The sequence below is a fragment of the Atractosteus spatula genome, chromosome 12, assembly GCF_055471065.1.
Source record: "Atractosteus spatula isolate fAtrSpa1 chromosome 12, fAtrSpa1.hap1, whole genome shotgun sequence".
In the NCBI taxonomy this organism is placed as follows: domain Eukaryota; kingdom Metazoa; phylum Chordata; class Actinopteri; order Semionotiformes; family Lepisosteidae; genus Atractosteus; species Atractosteus spatula.
The window spans coordinates 27331722-27354352 of NC_142717.1; the positions used below are offsets into that span (position 1 = coordinate 27331722).

At 42.3% G+C, this 22631-nt stretch overlaps 1 protein-coding gene across 1 annotated transcript in view; it reads right to left on the reverse strand.

The window, feature by feature from the left end:
* Nucleotides 1–16695, reverse strand: part of LOC148822835 (tyrosine-protein phosphatase non-receptor type 23-like) — a 28091-nt gene extending 11396 nt beyond the window's left edge. Inside the window, exons 1-16 of the mRNA XM_088928589.1 lie at nt 16457–16695; nt 10737–10811; nt 10342–10469; nt 9351–9427; nt 8883–8932; nt 8454–8585; nt 8159–8239; nt 6748–6879; nt 6458–6505; nt 5389–5445; nt 4896–4954; nt 3748–3827; nt 3270–3384; nt 3041–3106; nt 2530–2675; nt 592–897 (exon numbers count right to left, since the gene is read on the reverse strand). Of these exons, the coding sequence (XP_088784715.1) occupies nt 592–897; nt 2530–2675; nt 3041–3106; nt 3270–3384; nt 3748–3827; nt 4896–4954; nt 5389–5445; nt 6458–6505; nt 6748–6879; nt 8159–8239; nt 8454–8585; nt 8883–8932; nt 9351–9427; nt 10342–10469; nt 10737–10811; nt 16457–16540 (1636 nt within the window). The 5' untranslated portion in view covers nt 16541–16695. The remainder of the gene's footprint in view (nt 1–591; nt 898–2529; nt 2676–3040; nt 3107–3269; nt 3385–3747; nt 3828–4895; nt 4955–5388; nt 5446–6457; nt 6506–6747; nt 6880–8158; nt 8240–8453; nt 8586–8882; nt 8933–9350; nt 9428–10341; nt 10470–10736; nt 10812–16456) is intronic.
* Nucleotides 16696–22631: the final 5936 nt, after the last annotated feature.

Genomic DNA, 22631 nt, shown 5'->3' on the forward strand with positions numbered 1-22631 from the left:
AGCTGTTAGTGGGACCAGCAGGGGGAGCTCACCCTGCGGTCTATGTGAGTCCTAATGCCCCAGTATAGTGACAGGGACACTATACCGTAAAAATGCGCTGTCCTTCGGATGAGACGTAAAACCAAGGTCCTGACTCTCTGTGGTCATTAAAAATCCCAGGGCTATTCTCGAAAAGAGTAGGGGTGTAACCCCAGCGTCCTGGCCAAATTTCCCAGTGGCCCTTACCAATCATGGCCTCCTAATAATCCCCATCAATAAATTCACTCTGTTCTCCTCCCCACTAATAGCTAATGTGTGGGGAGCGTACTGGTGCACTATGGCTGCCGTCGCATCATCCAGGTGGGGCTGCACATTGGTGGTGGTGGAGGGGGGTCTCCGTTATCTGTAAAGCACTTTGAATGGAGTGACCAGAAAAGCGCTATATAACTGTAAGTAATTATTATATCTGAGCTAAACTGATTCTATAACCTAAATATAGACAGAATCTAATGCCCATCTTAAATTTACAGACTTTCTAACCCCTCCTTTTGCAGCCCCTGCCCTTGATCTCCACTGCTGCTGAACACTACGGCCTTCAGGCTGCCGCCTCACCCTCGCTGAGCTGGGGGCTCGGCAGGGCGTCACGCAGGCTGTCCAGCGGCCCGCCCAGCAGTCGCAGGTTATTGATGTGCAGGTTCATGGCGCGGTGCAGCTCGGTGTTGGTGAAGCTGGCCTTCTCGTGGGCCTCCAGGTACTTGTCCAGATCCCGGCGCAGCTCGGCCAGGACCGGGGGCGCGGGCGGGAAAGCTTGCTTCCCCAGGGCCTCCTCCAGGCGGGCCTCGCGGGCCTCCTCCTCCTCCAGCAGGTCTCGGATCTCCTGCAGCGAGGCTGCCACGTCCGTGAACACGCCCGACAGCACTGAGGAGACAGAGAGAGAGGGCCCCAGCCAGAGGAGTTAGCTGAGACACCCACTGCCGAGGGAGCAGCACAGCATCGCTCGTCAGAACATCAGAACACTGCCATGTTCCAAATTCCAGCCGGGTACGTGATATGAAGTAGTTTTTTAAAGGGCTTTCGAATCCATACAGTGCCGTGAAAAAGTATTTCCTGATTTCCTCTATTACTGCAATTTTTTTACACTGAATATTTTCAACATTCGATAAAGGGAACCTGAGTGAACAAAGCCTGAGTAGCACTTTTTTATTATCATTTCATTTATTTAATAATCAAACTTATCCGACACCCATATCCACTGTGTGAAAAAGTAACTGGTTGCTTAATAACTGGCTGCGCTACCTTTAGCTGCAATGACTGCAACCAAACGCTTCCTAAAATGGGGGGGGGGGACAAATACTTTTTCACGGCACTGTAAATTTAATCTCTAATTAAAAGGAGGAAAGGAAATGAGCAATATATGCAAGAAGATTTAATAGCAAGAAGGACACAGAGAAACAGAAACAGGACGATGTAAACAGTGGAACAGTGCATGGATCAGTACCAGCTGTTCCAACGTCTATCAAGAAGCTAGACCCAGATATATGGGAAAACCTCACTGTTCTTGGATATGTGATTTTCAAACATATTACATATTTCTGAAACTAGATATTACTTGGTTATTGCATTATATAGCTTTACGTGCATTACACTGCATTCATATAATCTTGCGTTTAGATTGAAAATGTGGTTGTTTTGTGACTGTAGCTAATTCCCTTTTGTTGTAGAGTACAATATTCAACAAATGTCCCATTTGCAGGGATTTTTAGGTCCGATCCCTTACAGAAGAAGAGATTTTCCTGTAATTAGCAAGTTAAATAAATTTAAAGTAGACACCACATACTGTTGTAGATGTAGCAAACATGGAATTAAGAGTAATTTACATGCGAATGGACTTACACAGCAAGAATGGGCTGACAAGGCAGAGAAGAGACTATTGGCAAGAAATAACGGGTACTGAGGGTTAAAAGGATCTAAAAGGACCTTGGTGTTAAAGCTGATTTATGTCTTGGACAATGTCTAGACAGGGCCAACAGAATGCTTAAATATACTATAAAGTTTTGACTGCAGATTAAGTGTGTCAATAGCAAAACTATATAAATCACTTGCATATTCACAATACACAGTTTAGTTCTGAACACTGTGCTATGCAAAAGTCACTGCTGCACTGGAAAGAGCTTAAAACGTTTACAATTACATTAATTCTATGGAGTGAAAAGTGTGACGTGCGCTGAAAGACCTCAATCTTTTACGCCAGCCACAGAAACAACTTTATGGCAATGATTCAGGTGTCCAAAATCCCGAAAGGAATTTCACGAAGTTAAGCTACAGAACTGGTCCAAGCAAATCGGGGAGAAAAATAAAAGAGGCTGCTACAGAAACCAAGAGGCAAGAAAAATGGCAATTAAAAGGCTTACACCATACATCAGGCAGCTTGTGGTGTGCAAAACCTAGCTAGCAAACACAGATGCTGAATCAACGCATGGGCTGGCGCTGTTCCAGTGCCCCAGCTGCAATGTGACAGAGTGGGTGGTACGCCAGTGCGATCTAGCTCACCCTGCATGGACTGGATGAGGCTCTTCACCGTGTCGGGCCGCACACTCAGAGCAGCGCACTTCTCCATGAGCACAGGCGGGATGTGGCTATACATGTCCAGGTTGTCCACTGTGTCGGGGTCCAGCCGCAAGGAATCCATGAACTGTCTGCATGGGCAGAGGGAAGCAGAGACGTAGAGACACAAACCAGCACACCGAGATGGAAGGATGTGGAGACAGATCACTTCCATATCCTGCCCCGCAGCATAAAGAGCTTCTTATTTTGGATTCTCAGCCAGGAAATCAGACTGAGACCACAATTAGGATTTGCCGCGATGAGGAAGACTATGTTAGCGTTTTTGTATGTACAGCACAGCAATACACAACTCAGAACATGTCATACACACACACGGGAGATTTTCTGTGCCACGTGTGTCTCAGAAGGCTATGATCCTGTGATGTATGTTGTGTGCAGTTGTGTACGAATGTCCACTGTTAACTTGCACCCTTGCAGAAGAGCTGTCTGCACTCACTCGAGAGTCTCGTTCTTGCTCTCAATCTTCGCCATCACATCGCGCAGCAGTTTGGCCTTCTCCTCACTGATGGGAAGAAAAAGACAGATTTAGAAGGAAAGGGGGGGAGGGACTGCAGAGAGCACAGCATAAAAAAAGCTCACGTACATAAAAGAGTGACTTCAAATTCTACCGAATTATCCAGGCAGGGAGACCCCAAAGACTCTGCTGCCCTGCTCCCTCTTCCTACCTGTAAAGAGAGGAGGCCTCATGGGCTGCCATGGGAACCAGCTTGGAAAATATATCAGGACCGGTGACGCTGGGGTCTGTGGGGTTCACAGGCAGAGCCTTCACCAGCGGGGCCCCTGCAAGAAGAGAGCAGAAGCCATGGGACTTCATTCACCTCAAAGTTTAAGCTTTCTATTATGAACCTAAAGGATAAAGCAGACATATCCCTGATTCGGCAAGATTTGTAAAATACAAAAAAAACAGAAGAGACCATTCCTAGCAGCACTAGACGTTAACACAAATTCAGTAGAAGTGAAATCTAGTAAACTAACAGTAGAAACTTTTACTGTTGCTTTTTTCTTATTTTATAAGATAATGTTTAGAAAAACAAATGTTTTTTTTTTTACTTTTTATAGAAGATGCACATATTCTATAAAGTTTGAACAAATTAAACCTGATATTGGATTGGCACAGAGTGCCAGAAGACCTTGAAAGCAAACCTTTGACAGAGGGCAGGGTGTCCAGAGCTGGCACAGACTCATGGTATATGAAGTCGTTGTCCTTCTTGGCAGAGTTGAATCTAGGGAGAAAGGCCATGGACATAAGAGGGAGGCCCTCAACAGGGGGGATAGAGCTGCACCCATCAACTATAGAGTTAGTGAGTACCTAGTACCTGCAGTAGTATGCCAAAGGCCTGAATTTGCAAACGTGGTAAAAAAGCTTTAATAACAATTAATTTGCTTATGTCCTGCAACTTATCAAATTAACATTCAATCATATGTTAAAGTATGTTGAGTCTTTCGAACATTTACATTTTATTTAATGTGGGTAGCTGCGTCAGCATGCGTAGGCTGCAAAGGAACAAGTAATAGGTTTATTCCATGCTGAAAAAAAGAAGAAAGAAAACACAACGTTTCTGCCGTGGAGCCTTCTTCACACCTGAAGAAGGCTCCTCAGCCAAAACGTTGTTTTCTCTTTCTTCTTTTTTTCAGCATGGAATAAACCTATTGTTTGTTTCTTTGCATTTTATTTAATGATTGTCTTAAATAAATGTTGACTTTAATTTACACACCATCAGTGCTACAAAACTCTGGGAAACCATGCCATGTGTATACACAAACTGCTTTACTGCTTTGCCCAGAGCAGTTTCTTCTGCCATTTTTAACAGGGTGCCTGGTTACAAAGGAGTTGCACAACCACCCTGTCATGCGCTGCACGATGTGCTCATCGGGAGGTGATTTTACAGCCCAGCTGCACTATACTCCCATTTAAACAGCTCTGATCTACACACACCACAGGAAGTGGTCTGCAGTCAAAGGCCCTCTCCAGGCACCCATAGCATGGGCCTTCAGTGAGCTGTGGTACCTTGCTGTCCTGCCTGGAGGACTGAGTCCCCTTGTGAGGGGAAATAAAGTACAGGTGAGGGACTATGCTGCAACTGCCCGGGAGACTCAGTGGTTTGTCAGCTCTGTCAGTCCCTTCCCAAAACTGCAGAAAGATGATACACCCACAACTCACTGACTCACAGACATCATGTTCTCTCTTTTGTTGAAGAGTCACACAACTACCTCACACAGAATCTACCATTACACCAGTCCTAGTACAGGCATTGGCCTGGCACCATAGAAGAGTAAGGAATGAGTCTTACTTTCCTCCAATGACATCCATGGTGAACCTCAGGGCGTCCTGTACGCTGTCAGGCTGACCCTACTCCGGAGAAAAAGGTCAGTAAGTAACTCTCACTACTTCTCTCTTCAGGGGTGGAGAATGTCTTTTTAAATCTTTATCGATAAGAAAGTGCTGCAATCAAAACAGACTACACGGATAATATTTTATCATATTTTTACCCAGCAGCTCATTTACAACATCGGAATGTCGTAAATGAGTTCTCCACACATTATCCTCATAAGACACAGCCCTATACACCGCTGACCAATATCAGAATTTAACAGCTGGCTGTCTGCTGGTGAGGCAACAAGTAATGGATAAATCCAAGCTAAATTGTAGAAAGAAAAAGCTCCAGCTGTTGAGCCTTCTTCAGGTTTGGATGCTGGATTGCTTGAAAGTTTATTGTACAACACTGATCTCTTTGCTGCTTTACAGCTTGCTCTGTGCGTGGTTAGCAGGAGAGAGTGAGCTACCTTGGCCAGTTTCACTGCTTCGCTCAGCTTGTCCAGAGCACTCTGCAGGTACGCCAGCTGCACAGAAACACACCACAAGTTCACACTGAAAATGCTTTCAGAGGAGATTCTCTGATAAACCATCAAAAGACCACAATCCGGAAAAGGACATATACATCGGCCCGTAAGGCAGAAAACCAAATATACTGTGCCAGTCCTGTGGGGGCAATATTACTAACACTGCCAGCTGGATCTTTTCAAGGATTGAAATACAGTTTTAAAAAAAGCACTAAAATGTTATGGATATTAAAATACAGTAGGGTCTCAACACTGGCACGTGTTTGGTGCAGAGAACCGTTGAAAAAAAACAAATTCTCATATGATCACCTTATACCATCACATAATTGAGTATTACAGTATACAGTATGTGTGGTTAAAATGACTCTCCCTTATATGATAAAGTACTAATGCACTGGTTTTAAGGTAAGTAAAGTAACACTGATCAACTAAAAGAAATAACAGTAATCACATAGTAATCAGTTAAAATAAACAACAGGATTCTCTCCCTCTGCCTCCAGAAGATGCAGAAGAAGAGGCTCACTCACTAGCTAGAGCTGTCTCAATCCAAGTGTGCTACACTGCTAATTTGAAAGTTACTCTTGTGTTTGCTATGATTCCTAGTGTACATTCCTACTGAGCTTCAATTGACTTTCAATACATAAACAGCTAAAGATTTTGAGGTGTAAAACTACTGATAATTTGAAATAACTACCTTTTTTAAGCCAAAGGTAAAACAACTTAGCGAGACCTGGGGCTCAGGTCTACCTGACCTTGACTGTTTAAACCATTTGTTGAATACAGATATGACAATGTAAAATGTTGTGTGTTGTTTGTTCAATAAGACAGTCTTTATTTATTATTACGACTTAGATGAAGATCAGATCACATTTTTGGGGCCATTCATGCAGAAATCCAGATAATTCCAAAAGGGTTCATAAACTTTTTCTCACAACTGTAGCATCAGGGAGGTGCACACTCATAGTCAGCAAGAGATTATAGATCAAATAGAGCCACTGGCAAAGAGACGTACCCTCTCTCCATATTTCTGCTGCTCCTCTGCCTGCTTGCCCATGTGGAGCTGTAAAGAAATGTTTTTTTAAGAAATTCAGCTTTTACATATGATGCCACAATAACAAAGTACTTCTCAAGCAACCTGATTCCATCCCCACTCTGAAAAAAGCACAACACAAACGAGCTACCAGCCAAAGCCTAATGCATCCGGCTACTGTAACCCACGTGCTCACAGTCCGCTGTGTCCAGGTGGGTCCCAATCTAACTTGGACGTCCAAACCTCGCAGCAAGTGGACAAGGCAATCTTACGTGTGCAATCGCAGCAAAATAGTAGATTTTCATCTGCACCAGCTTCTTCCAGTCCTTCTGGATCTTCCCCAGCAGGGAGGCGGTATCTGAATTCTCCAGAGCACGGCAAGCCTCCTTGTAATAATCCACCACCTGCGCGAAGCACAAGGAGTCAGAAGACATCCCCCTCCCACAGTGGAGCCTCACTGACAAAGAGCACATCCTGTACAGGGTTAAGACTGCCCACACCCTGCAGCTGAGGGAAGAGCATAAAAACGAGAGGGGGCCACTCAGCCCATCGAGCCCACTTGGTGGTTCTCAGGATCTCATCCAGCTGCTTTTATCCATGTAAAATTGAGGCTGAGGAAAAAGAGCAAGACTGGAACGAAGTGATTTAGTTCCATCAGACCAAAGCAGAGATCTGTGACAAATCAGGACTCAATCAGGACCCTTCTGGTCGAATGATTTTTCTATGAAACATTTAGTGAATTAAAAACAGCAAGCCAATTTTAAGCCATGTTATTAAAAGTAATTTTAAAGTAAAATAAATGATGTGATCTTGTTCGGTCACATCAAACAAAATTTTGAATGCTGAGTGTCTTAGCTCGGGAGTATGTGTATATTAAGTTAAAATATAGTTCATATATACAAATACCCTTTCTAACACAACATTCAAGGACTTCTAAAGACCATGATGACACCTTTCAAGGACAGAATTTAAAGTGTTTGATATCCTTTTTAAAAGCAATATCATCAAATCATAACAGTGAAGCTTTTGTAATAGGACGATTTCATTAGAACAAACCATAACACTTCCTGTGCTTTGTTTTGCGTTTACCGCATTTTGGAAAACAAAACTAAATATAACAAAATATGCAGTTTCGACCCCCTCCCCCCCATCCAGATGGATGTTACAGCATCCAAAATGAGATCCAAAAATGTTCTCCAGCTTATAGCCCAGCCTGGAGGCTCGTCTTGATTGGCCTACAGGGTCTGTTTCCTGATAGGCATGTGTTTCCTGCCTGTGTGCCATCAATACTCAAGGAACACATTAAGACAAGCATTATTTTAAAACTCAAACACTACAAGTAACATACAGGCAAATATCTGTACATTTCATTTTTCTTGTTAAGCAGAATAATTCTCTATAAATATCCTGTCACATACTGTATGTGGCATGACATAATATTTATTGTACTTAACACAAACCAAAATATCGCTACCTTCCTCTGCAAATCATTCCTAACATTCATTATCACTACCTCTGTTCCAGTTTTGCACAGTTAAACACTATATTCTAAAGCTTTTTTGGGATCATGAAAAAAAAAGGACACTGGCAGAGAATGAGTTAAGATAACATTCCCAGAATGCTATAAATTACAATGAGACATTGCAAATACAAGTACTTTCAAAGAGGTTGGGTTGTACCTACCTGGGCACTGATACGGGCAACAAGAAAACTCTTTCTGTTGTCCAGCATGGACTTCTCCAATAGGCACTCCTGAGCCTGGCCCTGACATGCACAGAACAGAGGTCAGAGGAAAGGAAGCCGCTGTTAATCTCACAGTACACTCACACATAAGAACACACCACGTGGCTCAATAACTTTACTTCAGTCCCATTTACGTAAAACATTTACCTAACTGTACTTCTGATGCCACACCTGGTTTGGATATAAGGGAGCACAGCAAAGATGCAGGTGCTCAGGCCGAGAGCTTGAGTCTTACCAGCATGAGGTTGATGTTGAGGTTGAGTATCTGATGACTCATGTCCACACTGAAGTTGTGGCTGAAGTGGTCCCGCAGGTAAGAGAAAGCCCCAGCCGAGCACTGGAAGTGCGTACAAGACACCTTCATGCCCTGGCAAGACACAACAAAACAGAAGGAAAAAGAACACAAGGTCAATGAAACAGGATGTGGGGGGGGGGGAGGCACACAAAGACACGCTCAGAGAAGAGAGAGACGGGCAATGGGACAGCGCTGACTCATTTAAAGCACAAAGAAGAGTCAAGGAGACCCTTTAGATAAGCACAGCACAAACTGTAAAACCCACGCTACCTGAACCATACGGGAACTCCACACAACCCTTGCTGAAATGATATAGTGTAAGTGTGGCATAGTTCAGCGAAGGCAATGAGGCTCTGAGGCCCAGCTCACCTCCTCCGACACCCTGTTGTCCATAGCTCCCAGCATGGAATGCAGAGCCCCTGGGGGAAAGCACACAATTTTAATAATCATACAGCTAATATTTCGTTTCCTCAAATGACTCCAGTGTGCAGTGCACTTACCCAATTAAAGGAGTTGTTTCTTTTGAGGGTATTAGATTTTGGATTATACTGCGCTGACTACCTATAGTGTTAATTCTGATCTGTGGCAAAAGCAACATCTTGTAGTTAGACAATAGCACATAGTGGATACCTGTGTGGCATTAGATATATAATGATCCTTTGCTTTTTGTCTGATCGTTTTGATGTGTAAGTACTGCTGCAACTGACAGCAAATATTCACTTGTTAGTTAGCAGCTGCAAAGGGATCTCGTGATATCCTCGTAGCTAAAGGACCCCACATACAAAATATCTTCAGACATAATGTGACAAAGATGAGTTCCTCCTGCCTTCTGCTCACCTAGGTTATAGAGGATACAAGCCTGCTCGTAGCTGATGTCATCGTGAGTAACTGTCTTTCCAGAGAAGATTTCGGTCCTGGAAAAGACACAAGCATACATCAGACAAAGGACACCCAGAAATAGGGTACAGCACAGGGTTTACATCATCATCTTCATCAGGCGGGAGCACCACACAGTGCCTGAACACAACAGGCTGCACCAGGAGCTCTACAGCATCCAGTGAATCGCAGAGCTGTGCTGGAGTTTTTGTAGATACAGCGCGAAATAGCTGCCTCAAGGTGAGTCCAGCACTGGAGCTCAAAATGTGAAGTGCCCCAAAAACTGCACAGAAGTTTAAAAGAATGCAGGGCATCCAAATCAGTTGTGGTGCCTGAATACCTTTAGGAAATACCATTAACATAAAGCCGTACCATTAGAATTAATGTATTCATTTGAATTGCTGCCTTGCAGGACGGTGAACCTGGGTTTAATTACTGGGGTGCTATCCACATGGAGTGTGCATGTTCTCCCTGCTTTTGGGTGCATTTCATCCTGGTGTGATGGTTTCCTCCCACAGTCTAAAAACATGCTGGAAGGTTAACTGGCACCTGGGAAAACTGGCCCTGTTATGAGTGTGTACATGTTTGCATCTATGTGTGCCCCATGACAGACTGGTGTCCTGTCCAGGGTGTACCCTGCCTTGCGCTTGTTGCCTGCTGAGATAGTCTCCAGCTCCCCTGAAGCCTGGACTGCAAAAGTGGTTAGAAAATGGATGGATGGATGAAGCCATACCCTAAAAAGCTTGGTAAATGAAACATGAGTTCAACTCTTTACTATTTTGAATGATTTGAATGATACATTTTTGATGTATTAAATATCATTTAACAAGATCCAACAGCACATCTCTAGAAAGGCAGGATCTAGCCCTACCAATCTGCTGGAGAGTCCAGACTGCAGTAAAAAGTTGGGGTTAGACACGGGGACACAAGCTGGGGGCAGCTATTCACTCACCAAGAGATGGGCACGGCGGCCTCCTGTCCAGAGCCCATGGGTACTCGGCTCTGCAGGTAGTGCAGCTGGCCGAAGTATTTGCGGAGAGTGCTGCAGCCCTCGAAGTCCCGCGTCACGTTCACCGCCGCCTGCCGGAGACAAACACGACACCCGTCACGCACACACGACACCCGTCTCGCACACTGCACTGCAACGCACGCCTCCAAGTGTGCTCGTCCAACTCCACAACAGGGAAATAATGTGCTCCGATTCTATTGCTTTATTCGGAGGAACACAATGGGTCATTCTCACCTACAGTGCTCGCTTTACCGAAACACTAATGTAGCTGCTCTAACGGATTCACAGCCGAGGCCAGAGGACTGATCTGCAAAGGCCTGTCCAGCCACAGAACTTGCCTGTCTGAGCTGCTCCAGTTTCTTCAGCTGCTCATTGTAGCTGTCAGGGTTCTCCCCATAATTCTTCAGGATGAACTAAGGAGAGAGAGAGAGCAAAGAAAGATAAGCCTTTTAGCTCACAATCAGGGATAGATTATTAGTATTAGGTGGTTTTAGCCACCAACACACACCCTGACTTCAACTTCAAGCACATTTCCCTTCCAATAAACAACAAGCACTACTCCTCATCTGCGCTGGCAAGAAAAACCAAGTTCTTTTCTCCTTTTAGTGATATGTGCTGCAAGTCCTTGACTTCCACATAATCCAACAAACCAGGGAGAGGCTGAGAAAATATATTTGTAAGGTTTAAAATAATTGCAATTGCACACTCAGTGCAGTCCCGGGTAGCTCGCCGTGATCGTATAGTGGTTAGTACTCTGCGTTGTGGCCGCAGCAAACTCGGTTCGAATCCGAGTCACGGCATCGGTTTGACACCGATGAGCAAGGCCCTTAACCCTAACTGCTCCAGGGGCGCCGTACAATGGCAGACCCTGCGCTCTGACCCCAAGCTTCTCTCCCTGTCTGTGTGTCTGTGTCTCCATGGAGAAAAGCTGGGGTATGCGGAAAGACGAATTCCTAATGCAAGAAATTGTATAGGGCTAATAAAGAAACATTATTATTGTTATTATTCATGACCCTTGAATGCAGCTAATGCAGTGAGGTTTAATAAGCACTGTGAAAAGGCAAATAAAAGATACAATTTCAGGCATGACTGAAACCTCCCCCGGAAATCACTGACCTTGTTAAGCTGGAAACATAAATACAGTTTACTGAAATACTTGCACTGAATCAGGGAGATATTTCCTGCTCCTGCCGAGAGGCAGACATAAATGCACAAATGAAATTAAGTACAAAAACGGTCTGGGTATAAAAGAATCACAATAAAAAAAAAGCCTTGGGGCTAGGGTATGACACAGGACTGAATGAAAACTGAACTTTTAAAATAAATGCGAATATTTTTATTAAGTGACCTGATACTGTACAGTAGGACTTGTTTCATGAAACATTCAAACCTGTATTTTGTTTTGCAAAAATAAATTTAAACACAACTCTAAATTACTTACAAAGCAAATGCAAACATCACAAGTCATTTGACAAGTCTTCATGTTGCCCGTTAGAGGTGTTAATACAGTCCTCCCTGACTTTCTGGGTCATTTGCAGTTCTGATTGCGTTGTAGTACTTAAACTGACAAGTATACAGTCTCTCAGCTACACCTAAGCTTTACATTAAAAACAAAGTCTGATAATGTCTCGGTCTCTGCCAGCCCCTCCAACCTGGGTGCTAGAGAGCCCCAATCCAGTTAGTCTTTAGAGATTGATGATTTAATGATGATCTACAAAATCTGTTGGATTGGGGCTCTTCAGGGCTCGGGCCGAAGATCCATACTTTGAGACCACCCACATGACAAAAATCTGATTTGTTCAACTGCAGCACTTTCCACACAGTGCACTGGGTCATGGAGCATGACATCAGATTACTCCCCAGTACAAGGGCCGTGACATCAGCATACCAGTCAGAGCCAGCGAGAGAAGAAGGCTGTGCTGACTGCCCAGCCCACCCTCTCTGATTGCCACTGCACTGTCTCACCTCTGCTGAACCAGGCTTGCACAATAAATACTGACGTTTCTTTTGGGTTTTCATGAAGCCTGTGCAGCAGAATTTATAATTAAACATATACAAGTAAAACCCTCCAGCTCCAAAATGAAAGAAAAAAACATAATCAAATAAAACAGCACACTACGCTACAGGGGAAATCGCTGTAAAAAGCAAGACAATGAGTAAACATCATCAACGTGAGCAGTATTCTCAAGTGCTGCGTACCGGAGCAGCCCCAGTCATGTGGCTCTGACTCAGCAGTCTACATTCCTCTCAGCAGTCACCTCTACCAGGAGGGGAATAACAGATACCCTAGCAATGACACCAGGAAGTGGTTGTGATCTTCGGGCTCTATTAAAAATCACCTGGACAGAAATCACTGGATGTCATTCAGCCATTCTTTCTTGATGAACACAAAGAAAATCACACTGAAACCATTTATTGTACCTGAGCAATTCCACATTTGTTTTACGCGTTATCAAACACCACACTGGCAAAGGCAGAACAGCGGATGACAAGGGGAGATTAAGAGTAGATGCATTCGGGCTCAGCGTTAATAACGATAAATAATGGTGGTTGATTGATGGGACAACACGGAATTTTAAAAGACAAACATTTTGCAGTATGAAACTGCGCACTGACAGGCTCATCTGATGATAGGTACCTTTTAACCTGGTCATGGGAGTGATCGCGTCTTCGCAACACAAGGTTTCTACCCCCTTGTCTACTTTTCTTGACAAGGATGTATTTTTATTGAAGGCTGACATCAATCGTAACCTCTCGCAGAAGCAGAAATTGGCTGCTCCACGTGATCACGGCCAGAAAGATATTACACATGGAGTCCCCCCACTCCCTCTCTGGCAGCACCGTATCTTGAATTATCTTGGTGTCATCTTGGAGCTGTCTACTGCATGTGGAACCCTGGAATGTTGTTAAACATGTGGTCAAATCCTTATTGGGGCGGTACAGTGGCTCTGTGGCTAAGGATCTGCGCCTGTGGCCGGAAGGTCGCTGGTTCTAATCCTGTGGCCGGCAGATAACGGAATCCTACTCTGTTGGGCCCTCTGAGCAAGGCCCTTAACCCCACCTGCTCCAGGGGTGCCATATAAATGGCTGACCCTGCACTAAATTCCTAATACAAGAAATTGTATATGCCCAATAAAAGGGATCTTATATTATCTTAGATCTAATCTTATCACGCAGTACTTCTATCATAGCGGCCTGATGTTTTCTGTATTCTTTGGTCAGAAAGTCAGTTCACTATTCAAATGATGCACTAATCCATTCTTGTGTCTCGAAAAACTTAAAACTAATAACATGGTTTTACCCTGCAGTCTTGAAATGCATTATTTTTCTTAGATTTCGTTTGCCTGCATTACACACTTTGTAACCATCTGAAACTTCATTTTGAAGTGCTATTGGTAACATGGAATTGCACTACAGAACTTGTGTTTAAAAGGTTTGCAATCCCTTCAGACGGACAACTGTCACAGAAAAGATCAGAGTTTTTCATATGTTAAATCAGATCTTTGAACATCTTCAAAGCACATTTAAGCAATATTCGATTTTGGCACTAGGGATTCAATTCAAACTCTTGTTTAGACCCCAGTTGTGTGGCTTAGCTCACTTGAGACACAAGACAAGACAGTTTAAAATTTAAAATTTAAAAAGAGGACAATAACCAAGCTGAAGCATTAGATGGGAAGGAGTAAAAAATATAGTATTGCAGAGAGAGAGAAATGAAAAGCCAGTTATTTGATGCAGATCTCTTTCCACTTGTTCAAACGCAGCAATGTATGCGGTGCTGAACAGCTTTTGAGATTTGCCTATCCAATCAGGGGTACTACACAGAAACAATTCTCCTGCTCTTTGTGCTGATGGAGCACAGAGTTCTTGATGACACTGAGGCTGCCTCGCCTTCCCATCTTACCAGTAACAGCAGCACTGAAAGTACAGTGAGGGAAACGTTATGTGACACATTGAAAGGAGATGGCAAAAATTCACAGACATACTCCACTGCAACCAGATCTTCCAACACTGAGCAGGGCACATGACACAGAGATGTGAGGTTCGAAGTACGATCAAGACAGCGGGTCTGCCGTAGAGTCTGAATCTGGACAGCTCAGGGTAATTTCCGACTGAGGACACAGGACAATTAAGCCCAAGTGGTCAGGCATCAGACATTCAGACGGGCAGTGGTGATCTGTGCGGGGTGCTTTGATAACCTGCCTGATATTGTGGTAAATTTCAATAATAAAGGCAACAGAAGTAAAATAAAAAAAAAATCTACCAGTGTGTAGAAGAATATACTGTGGGAAACTTCAATATATTTGATTTTTTTATCCCAAGGCTTGCAATCTGTGTCCATTTACTTAGCAGTGTTGTTCATATTTGTGATTCTGTGTTATAGAGGCACAGTGCACATCTGTGACTCCACACAACCCTTTTACATTTAAACATTATGTGGGGATTGAATACTTATGCAAACGGCATATTTCATTTTTTTTTCTTAAGAATAATTTCTAACATAAAACAATGCCACATCAAAATAATTAATTTTGCGTTTCAGCGCCTAGCAATAAAACTATCACGGAGGACTAAATTTCAATGTGGGATTTGTAAATCAGTAAAATGAGAGAATTGGTCGAGGGTCTCGTACAGTACAGGTCTGGTGCTTCAGAATGGTTTACTTCTCTACCTTTAACCCCCTGAGTGGCCACAAAACACTAACTCACAAACATTAACCACAGTGTGTCATACACGTGTCTGATTATTTATTATTATTTTAAAAAGAGAACAAGAGACACTAGTGAAAAGAAAGGGTGGTAGGAGTGTGGAACACACCACCCACCCATGTTGTTGAAACTGAAGCCCTGGCTTCTGTCAAGAAATGGCTGAGATCTGCCACATGGGCTAGACAGGCGAAATGTTTGTGAGGTGACTTCACCTCAAATTCCAGTTCAAATACACAGAAAGGCAAGCTCTGTATCTAAGACCTCCGGGAGGAAGTTTTTAATATGTTAAAATATGTTTGATATGTTCCTGCCTGCTGAGAGGAAGCTGTGTCACCAGTGTCAGCTGAGAGATTGTGACAGCATGCCATTGTAGGCCACACACCTGGAAAAAAAAGGTTTGGGCCTATTCTCCAATTCAGAACTCACACAGAGCACGATCTCATTTTACTTTCACACTAGATAGATTAAAAATATTCCAGCTTCCTACAGAATTCTACTTTCTTTTTGACTCGCAGTTTTGGAACAAAAGACATCTACAGCCTCGTGCGTTGCTCAGTCTAGCAAGTTCACCCGAAATGACAGCTACAGCAATCTCTTGCTCAGTCTGTTGCCAGCTGAACAGAAGGCCTTTAACTTGATGTAGTTTAAGCTGCACAGCTACTCGGATTCCTGATCACAGTTCGAAACTGCAGGAAAACCAGCTATCAACAGATCACAGAAAGAGCTGAGAAATACTAACAGGCACAAGCAGCTAAATAAGATTCTGAGAAGACTAGTGATGAATCATGAAAACAATACCTGGGACAATATTCTTTCAATTAAATTATTTATTTGGGGGGTCATTAATGAAATGTAAGAAGAACAAAAGACTCAACAGTTTCAGCTGGACTTTCCTAGACTGAGACTAACGAACCTTTAAGTTAATTTCCCTTCTCTTCTTCTGGAGCTGTCCAGATTGGGCTGGGGTACGTGTTCATTGTTGGACCTAAACACCTGCGAGTGACAAGAGTCATCGCCCTGTGCGTCATGACAAAGTACTGTTCAAGAAACAGTTGCACACGGTGACCATTAACCAAGATCCAGAAGCACGAGGTGAAGACACAGGCGTGTGTAGACTGGTAGGGGGGCAAAGAGTCAAAACACTCCCTGCTCCGATCAACAGACATTTCACGCCGGGCCTCGCTGTCTTAGCAATAGATCGCACAGAAACTCTGTTACGCCACCGAAGGAAGCAATACTCTACAGCCGTGTTATTCCTAGAGGGCTGGCTTGATCGTACCTGCGCTGCGCAAATCTGCGAGTGCACGACTACCGTTCCAACCCAGCAACCCTCCCCGCCCCGTTCTCACCTGCCTGACGGATGGACTGAACTGAAAGTCCCCGGCTTCCTTTAAATCCAGCCATATCATGGGCATGCGGGGCACTGCCTCCATTCCGGTCGAGATCGACGTTCAAGTAAACGGGGTACTTTTGTTTTCTTTATTCCGCACTATCTATTTACTTAAGGAGTTATTGTTATTGTTTTCATCCGAGCTCTCCCGACTACCGTGTCATGTCCCATTTACACTCCTACAGGAAATCAGGAAAACCACGGAAATTACGGCATACAGGAACTTCCTATTAGACGCATGGCTTTGTGGGGTATGTAGTTCGCAATAATTTACCTGTGACTTTCACGTCGAAAAAGTTCTTACAGTGCAATATATGTACGGTATGTTTTAGTTTGCTAATACAGCTCTAGTTTTAAGATCAGCATCTCTCATAAAAAGATGTAGTCGAATTGGATTGGATTATCTGATCAGTTATTTAAGATTCTAAAAATATATATTTAGAATATATATAAAGTAACTTATTTTATATAAGTTCAGAAAAATTAAAAGGCCATTTAAAAGGTCCAGTAATGTTTTTATAATTTCAAAATGAGTAACACATATTTTTTCCAAAAAAGATTTATTTTTAATGTATTAAAACTAATTTTAATAAATATAAAAGAACACTCAAGTCACTTTTTGCTGATGGAAAACTACACAGATCACTGTTCTCAGAACCACACTACTAATTTTGCTTGTAACACTCTTGTTGGTTTGTTTGCTCAATTGTCCTTATCAATGAATTAGCAATTCCCATTACTAATAAGTGACAGGTAAAGGTTTTTCTTTTCCTTTCAGCATGAAATAAACATTTACCTGTACCTTTGCAGCCTACACATGCTGACGCAGCCACCTACTTGAACTTCATTAATGATATTTCTTCAGTCTTTTACTCTTTGTAATTTTGCGAGTTATCTCTTGTTAAATTGCTCTAGTTGATTCTCAAGGTTCAATCCCCCATATTAAAACAACTGAAATGTTTTACTATACATTATTGCAAAGCGCTGAATATGTATGCAAATTTTTAACAAGCTAAAAGAGCTGTCTTTAAGGAAAAATTTAGTAACTTTTGCCAGCTCTTCAGGTGCTGCTGATTTAAGGAGAAGGGACAGAAACATGCAGACACATCACCTCTCCAGGACCAGGACTGGACACTGTTTTGATCACCTCTTCCGAGATAAACATTGGAAATAAAGATTCGATAGATAATAAACATGTTGCACCTTTACTGTGTCCACTATTTTATTTTGGAATTTTTACACTCTAACACAATACAACATCTGGTGAAAAGCACTTTACTGAATCACATCAATTACATTTTTACTAAGCAATGTTGTGTCATGAGTGCAGTACAAAAATAACAGTACAATAATGAATAAGTAATTCAGGCTACAGAGACATAGACACCTTTCAGATTACATACATAAACAATACAATATGTAGTTGCTACAGTACTTCAGATTACACAGACACAAAAAATACAAAATGTGGTAACTATTTCAGATTACACAAACTCAAACAATGCCCCCCTGCCCACAAAAAGAGAAGGAATAGGGTACTATTCTATAAGTGCCTTATTTACTAACAGGATAATGGGATCCCATGGCACTGTCCTTAAGATTAAGGGTGCTAACCCCAGTTTCCTGGCTAAATTCCACTTTGGGTTTACATGACCTTCCTAAATTTCCCCATTCCATGCAATTGATGTAGTAGTTTCTTACCTCTCCACCTGAACTGTGGTGCAGTGGGACTGCTGGTGCAAAATAGCTGCCATATGTTGCCCAGGCAGGGCTGTAATTCTGTGGTGGTTGAAGGAGGTCCCTACCTATATGGGAAGTACTTAAAGATTCTCTGGAATGAAAAGTGCTGAACAAATACAAAAATGTATCCTTAATTATTATATGAGGAAAACACACCCTAATAAATGGAGAAAAGTTACAGTTATTTTTTTTTAATGTGTAATTTCAAGTAGCACTGTGACGCAGTGGTTAGCTTTGCTCCCTCACAGCTCTGGGATCCTGGCTTTAACTCCTGGGATGCTATCTGTGTGGAGTTTGCATGTTCTCCTCTTGTTTGTGGGAGTTTCCTCCAGGTGCGAGTTTCCTCCAGGTGCTCTACCCAAAGTACAAAAACATAACTGGCAGTTTAATTGCCTTCTGTAAAACTGGCCCTTGTGCGAGTGTGTGTGTCTGTGTTTGTGTGTGCCCTGTGATGGACTGGCATCCTGTCCAGGGTGTATCCTGCCTTGTGCCTGCTGCTTACCAGGTCAGGCTTCAGCTCAACCTGTACTGATAAATCGATTGGAAAATGGATGTATGTATTGTACAGTATGTATAGTTAATTGGGTGAAATACTAGAAAGTGAGGGGTCTTTTTCCAAGAAATTTGGAGTCGTTCTTCTGTACAGAGAAATTAAGCCGTCTGCTCTGACATATAACTATTTTCTTTCTTTAAAACACTGGCAGATCTTAACAGTACAAGTAACGATTTATCTCATAAGAATACAATCAAACAGGCAATGGTAATAGCTTATACTTTTCACAACACATTTAGGATATAACAGCTTAATAAGTGGCTCAATATATGTAGTAAATGATGAAATTTCAAGTGATATTGTTGAAAGTACTGCTACAAAAAAAGACTTTAAAATAGTCCATTAACAATGAAAACGTCTCATTAAACCTGGTTTTCAATAGCTGATATTTTTCATACACGCCTGTATGAAAAGGGAAATTTCTTCATGTACAAGAATCAAGTCAAATTGTCAGCACCTTCTTTGTGAAAAATTGTGTTACTAATCAGTTTAGGGGATATGCACACAGAAGCAGAGTAACATCCATATACCCCTAAAAGGCATACAGAACAAGCAGAAATGTAGCAATTATTGTCCTCATAAAACCATACCAAAGAGGTAAAAAATGTAAACTGACATGCTGGTACTATATGTCCCTATTTATGTCTTTGTTCCTTTAAAAATATCAATGATGGCATTTTACACTTACTGTAATCTGCCTTCATCCTTTTTAGTGCTAAAGTTGTGGTAGTTCAATCTCAATGGCCATCAATTAATATTTATATAGGTAAAGGAAAAGTGGGTAACAGAGTCATAGAGCCATAACACAATTAAAGTTGTTCCCTTATTTTCAATACAAATGTACTGCTTCTTTTTCAAATGTCTAATGAGCTTGTTGAACAACTAGCACACTTTGACATATGGAGACTAGTCACCATGAGATCATTCGGTGAAAATAAAACATATATTTAGGTAGGCCACTAATAATAAATACCTTCAAATGTTTTCAAATGCATGGCATACATACATAAGAAAATAATTATCAGTAGTTAATTGATCACATGGGCTCATCCAGCCATTTCTTGAAAGAGACCAGGGTATCAGCTTCAACACCCTGATTGGGTGCAGATTCCAAAAACCTTTGAATTGATATATAGACACATAAGGATACATACACTTATCAGTAATCACTTTAGGATTCCTGGCATTAGATATGTCTACTTTGAGATAAATATATCAAAAGATATGCTAAGTAATAGGAACTCCTGTGATTGGGAACCAAAGAACAAGCTGCTTATTGATTTTACATATAAGTTCATTACTTACTTTTAATTAACACATTGTACACCAGGATATTTGTTTTTGTGTTGAGTCAAAGCAGGATATTTTCAGGTTTTCTGGGCCCATTCAAAGTCTGTTTTTATGTTGAATGAAGAATAAGTATTGTAACAACTGTAAGATGAATGAGCCTGACTTTGCACTGATTTAACACAGAATCTTGGAGAGAAGCAACATATGTGCTAAACACCGTGACATTTTCAATGCCTAACCCTAAGCCTTCTACCCCACCACTCAACAAGCTTGAATCCCTCCCCTGTTCGACACACCTTTTCACCTTAGACGCTAATGGCAACAGCCTTTTAGAACTGATGTTTCATCATCAAAAGGAAGTGGCCATCAGACAATATATATTTTCCCCACATGTTTTCAAGCTGTCAACATGCTGTTTTGTGTCATATGAAGTCCACAAACAAGCAAGTCACTGTCTCAAAAACAATTGTCAAAATCCTTCCCCACATATTGTTAAATGCAAATGTGTCTTAGAGAAAGAGAGTTTTCCTGCTTCCACTCTACAGATTGTCGTTTTGTTTCAGTTGTTCAGGGTTGGCCCAAGTGCTCCCTCTAAGCTGTGAGCATGTGCGTGCACACACAGGTTATGAAATCAGCGCACAGAGGAAATTGAACTGCGCACAAAAAATTAAATTTAAAAAAATAATACTAATAAAACAAACATGGTCGCTAACTGAAAAAATGCTAAATTGACCACGAGACTGGCTGCGAGAGGCCCAACTTGGCTGTGTGCATTATTATGGCTACTCGATAATCGATATCTTTGCTCTCGTAGTCTGGTACCTCACTGCTCATGCTCGCTCGACACTCAGTCTCTATGACTGGGCTCGTTGAAACGCTGTACCAGTCTTTTGGATCTCTATGCTTCTATGAGAATGACTATATTAACAAAAAATAATTTCAGGTTTACAATTTTACATACACTTAATTTAGTGCGCACACGTTTTTGTCACTGCGGAAAAAATTTGCACAACTTGAAATTATGGCACACACAGGCCATTAAAAATTAGAGGGAACATTGGTTGGCCCCATGTTTTTTCACAGTAACAACTTTAGTCTTGCTGATAGAGGTCTCTTTTTTTTGCTTGTCATACTTTTTAAAAATTAAATCTTTTTCAGCAGCTGTCAATAACTCTGCTACACACAAAGAGGTTACGTTTGACATGCTGAGCATTCACAAAATTTCGATTCCACTTGATCTGTCAAAAGCAAAGTCCGAGAAATCTCAGAAGAGGCTTCAGCTGCCTGAACAGAATGAGAATGAATTCCCTGTTCATCTTAAAAACTGTTACTCCAGAACCTGATTTGTGATAGAAGAGTGATAAATTCCCCTATTTTTTCATCCTCTACTTCATCTGAAGTGAAATAATGAAGTGCATTTATTTCCATAAGAAAAAAACTGAATTGCTTACAGTGCCTTGTAAAACTATTCAGATCCCTGCACAGTTTGCTTTAAGGCTCACAGTCATGAGATTACAAAATTAGCACCAAGCCAATGTGCAAAATCGGTAGGGATATACCCCAAAAGACCTGCAGCTGTAATTGCAGCCAAAGATATATACTGATGGAAAAAAGAAACGCAACACCTTCTCCTCCACACTCTGTCCCTCCTGTCTGCTTGGAACAGGCTGAAGAGTGACTCATCTGTGAAGAGGACCTGATGCCACTGCTGACGAGTCCATCACAGCCTCTGTCTGGCCCAAGCCAGTCGGGTGTGACGTCTAGGAGGTGTGAGCAGAGGGCCTCTGACAGGTCGCCTTGCTCTAAGGCCAGCAGCATGGAGCCTCACTGTCCTGTCACTGATGCGGGCATTGTGTCTGCCGGCAGTTTCAGCAGCAGTACAGGTGGCAGATCTGAAACGATCTCTCAGATGGACCAGTCTGATGTCGGCCCTGCTCTGGTGTGGTCACTTGAGGGCGACCGGATCTTGGAGGGTTATCTGTCCTGCTGGTCTGCTGAAACCTTCTCTGCAGTCGGGACACAGTGGAGAGGCTTACTCTATAGTGTCTGGCAACGATGGCACATGACATGCCTGCCTGCAGCATGCCAATGGCCCTCTCCCTTGCTCCTGGTGACATTCGAGGCATTATGGAATGCACAGAAAACTGACTAAGTGTGGCCTTTTCCTTGCAGTGACCTAAGCTTTGAATTAAGGCCTTTTTAAAGGTGACTTGATCGGGCATTGTTCCACCCGGACCTCGTTGGGTAAAAGTGCACCTAACGAGCTTTCGTGTGATTGACAAGTTGCAATGCCTCACTGCACAAGCTGTATTGCTGGTCAAAGGGCTTAAAACAAAATGACAACTTTTTGTGAAAGTACATAAGCTATAACTATAGTATTCTCATTCCAGAAAATGCTGCGTTTCTTTTTTCCATCAGCACTGTACAGTACGTATAGAGAAAGTAGATAAATACTAATATTGACTTTGGTCTAAATACTTTTGTAAACGACATATTTAATTTTTCCGTCTTTCATTATTTGCTAATTCTTACTGGACCTAATCTTACCTTT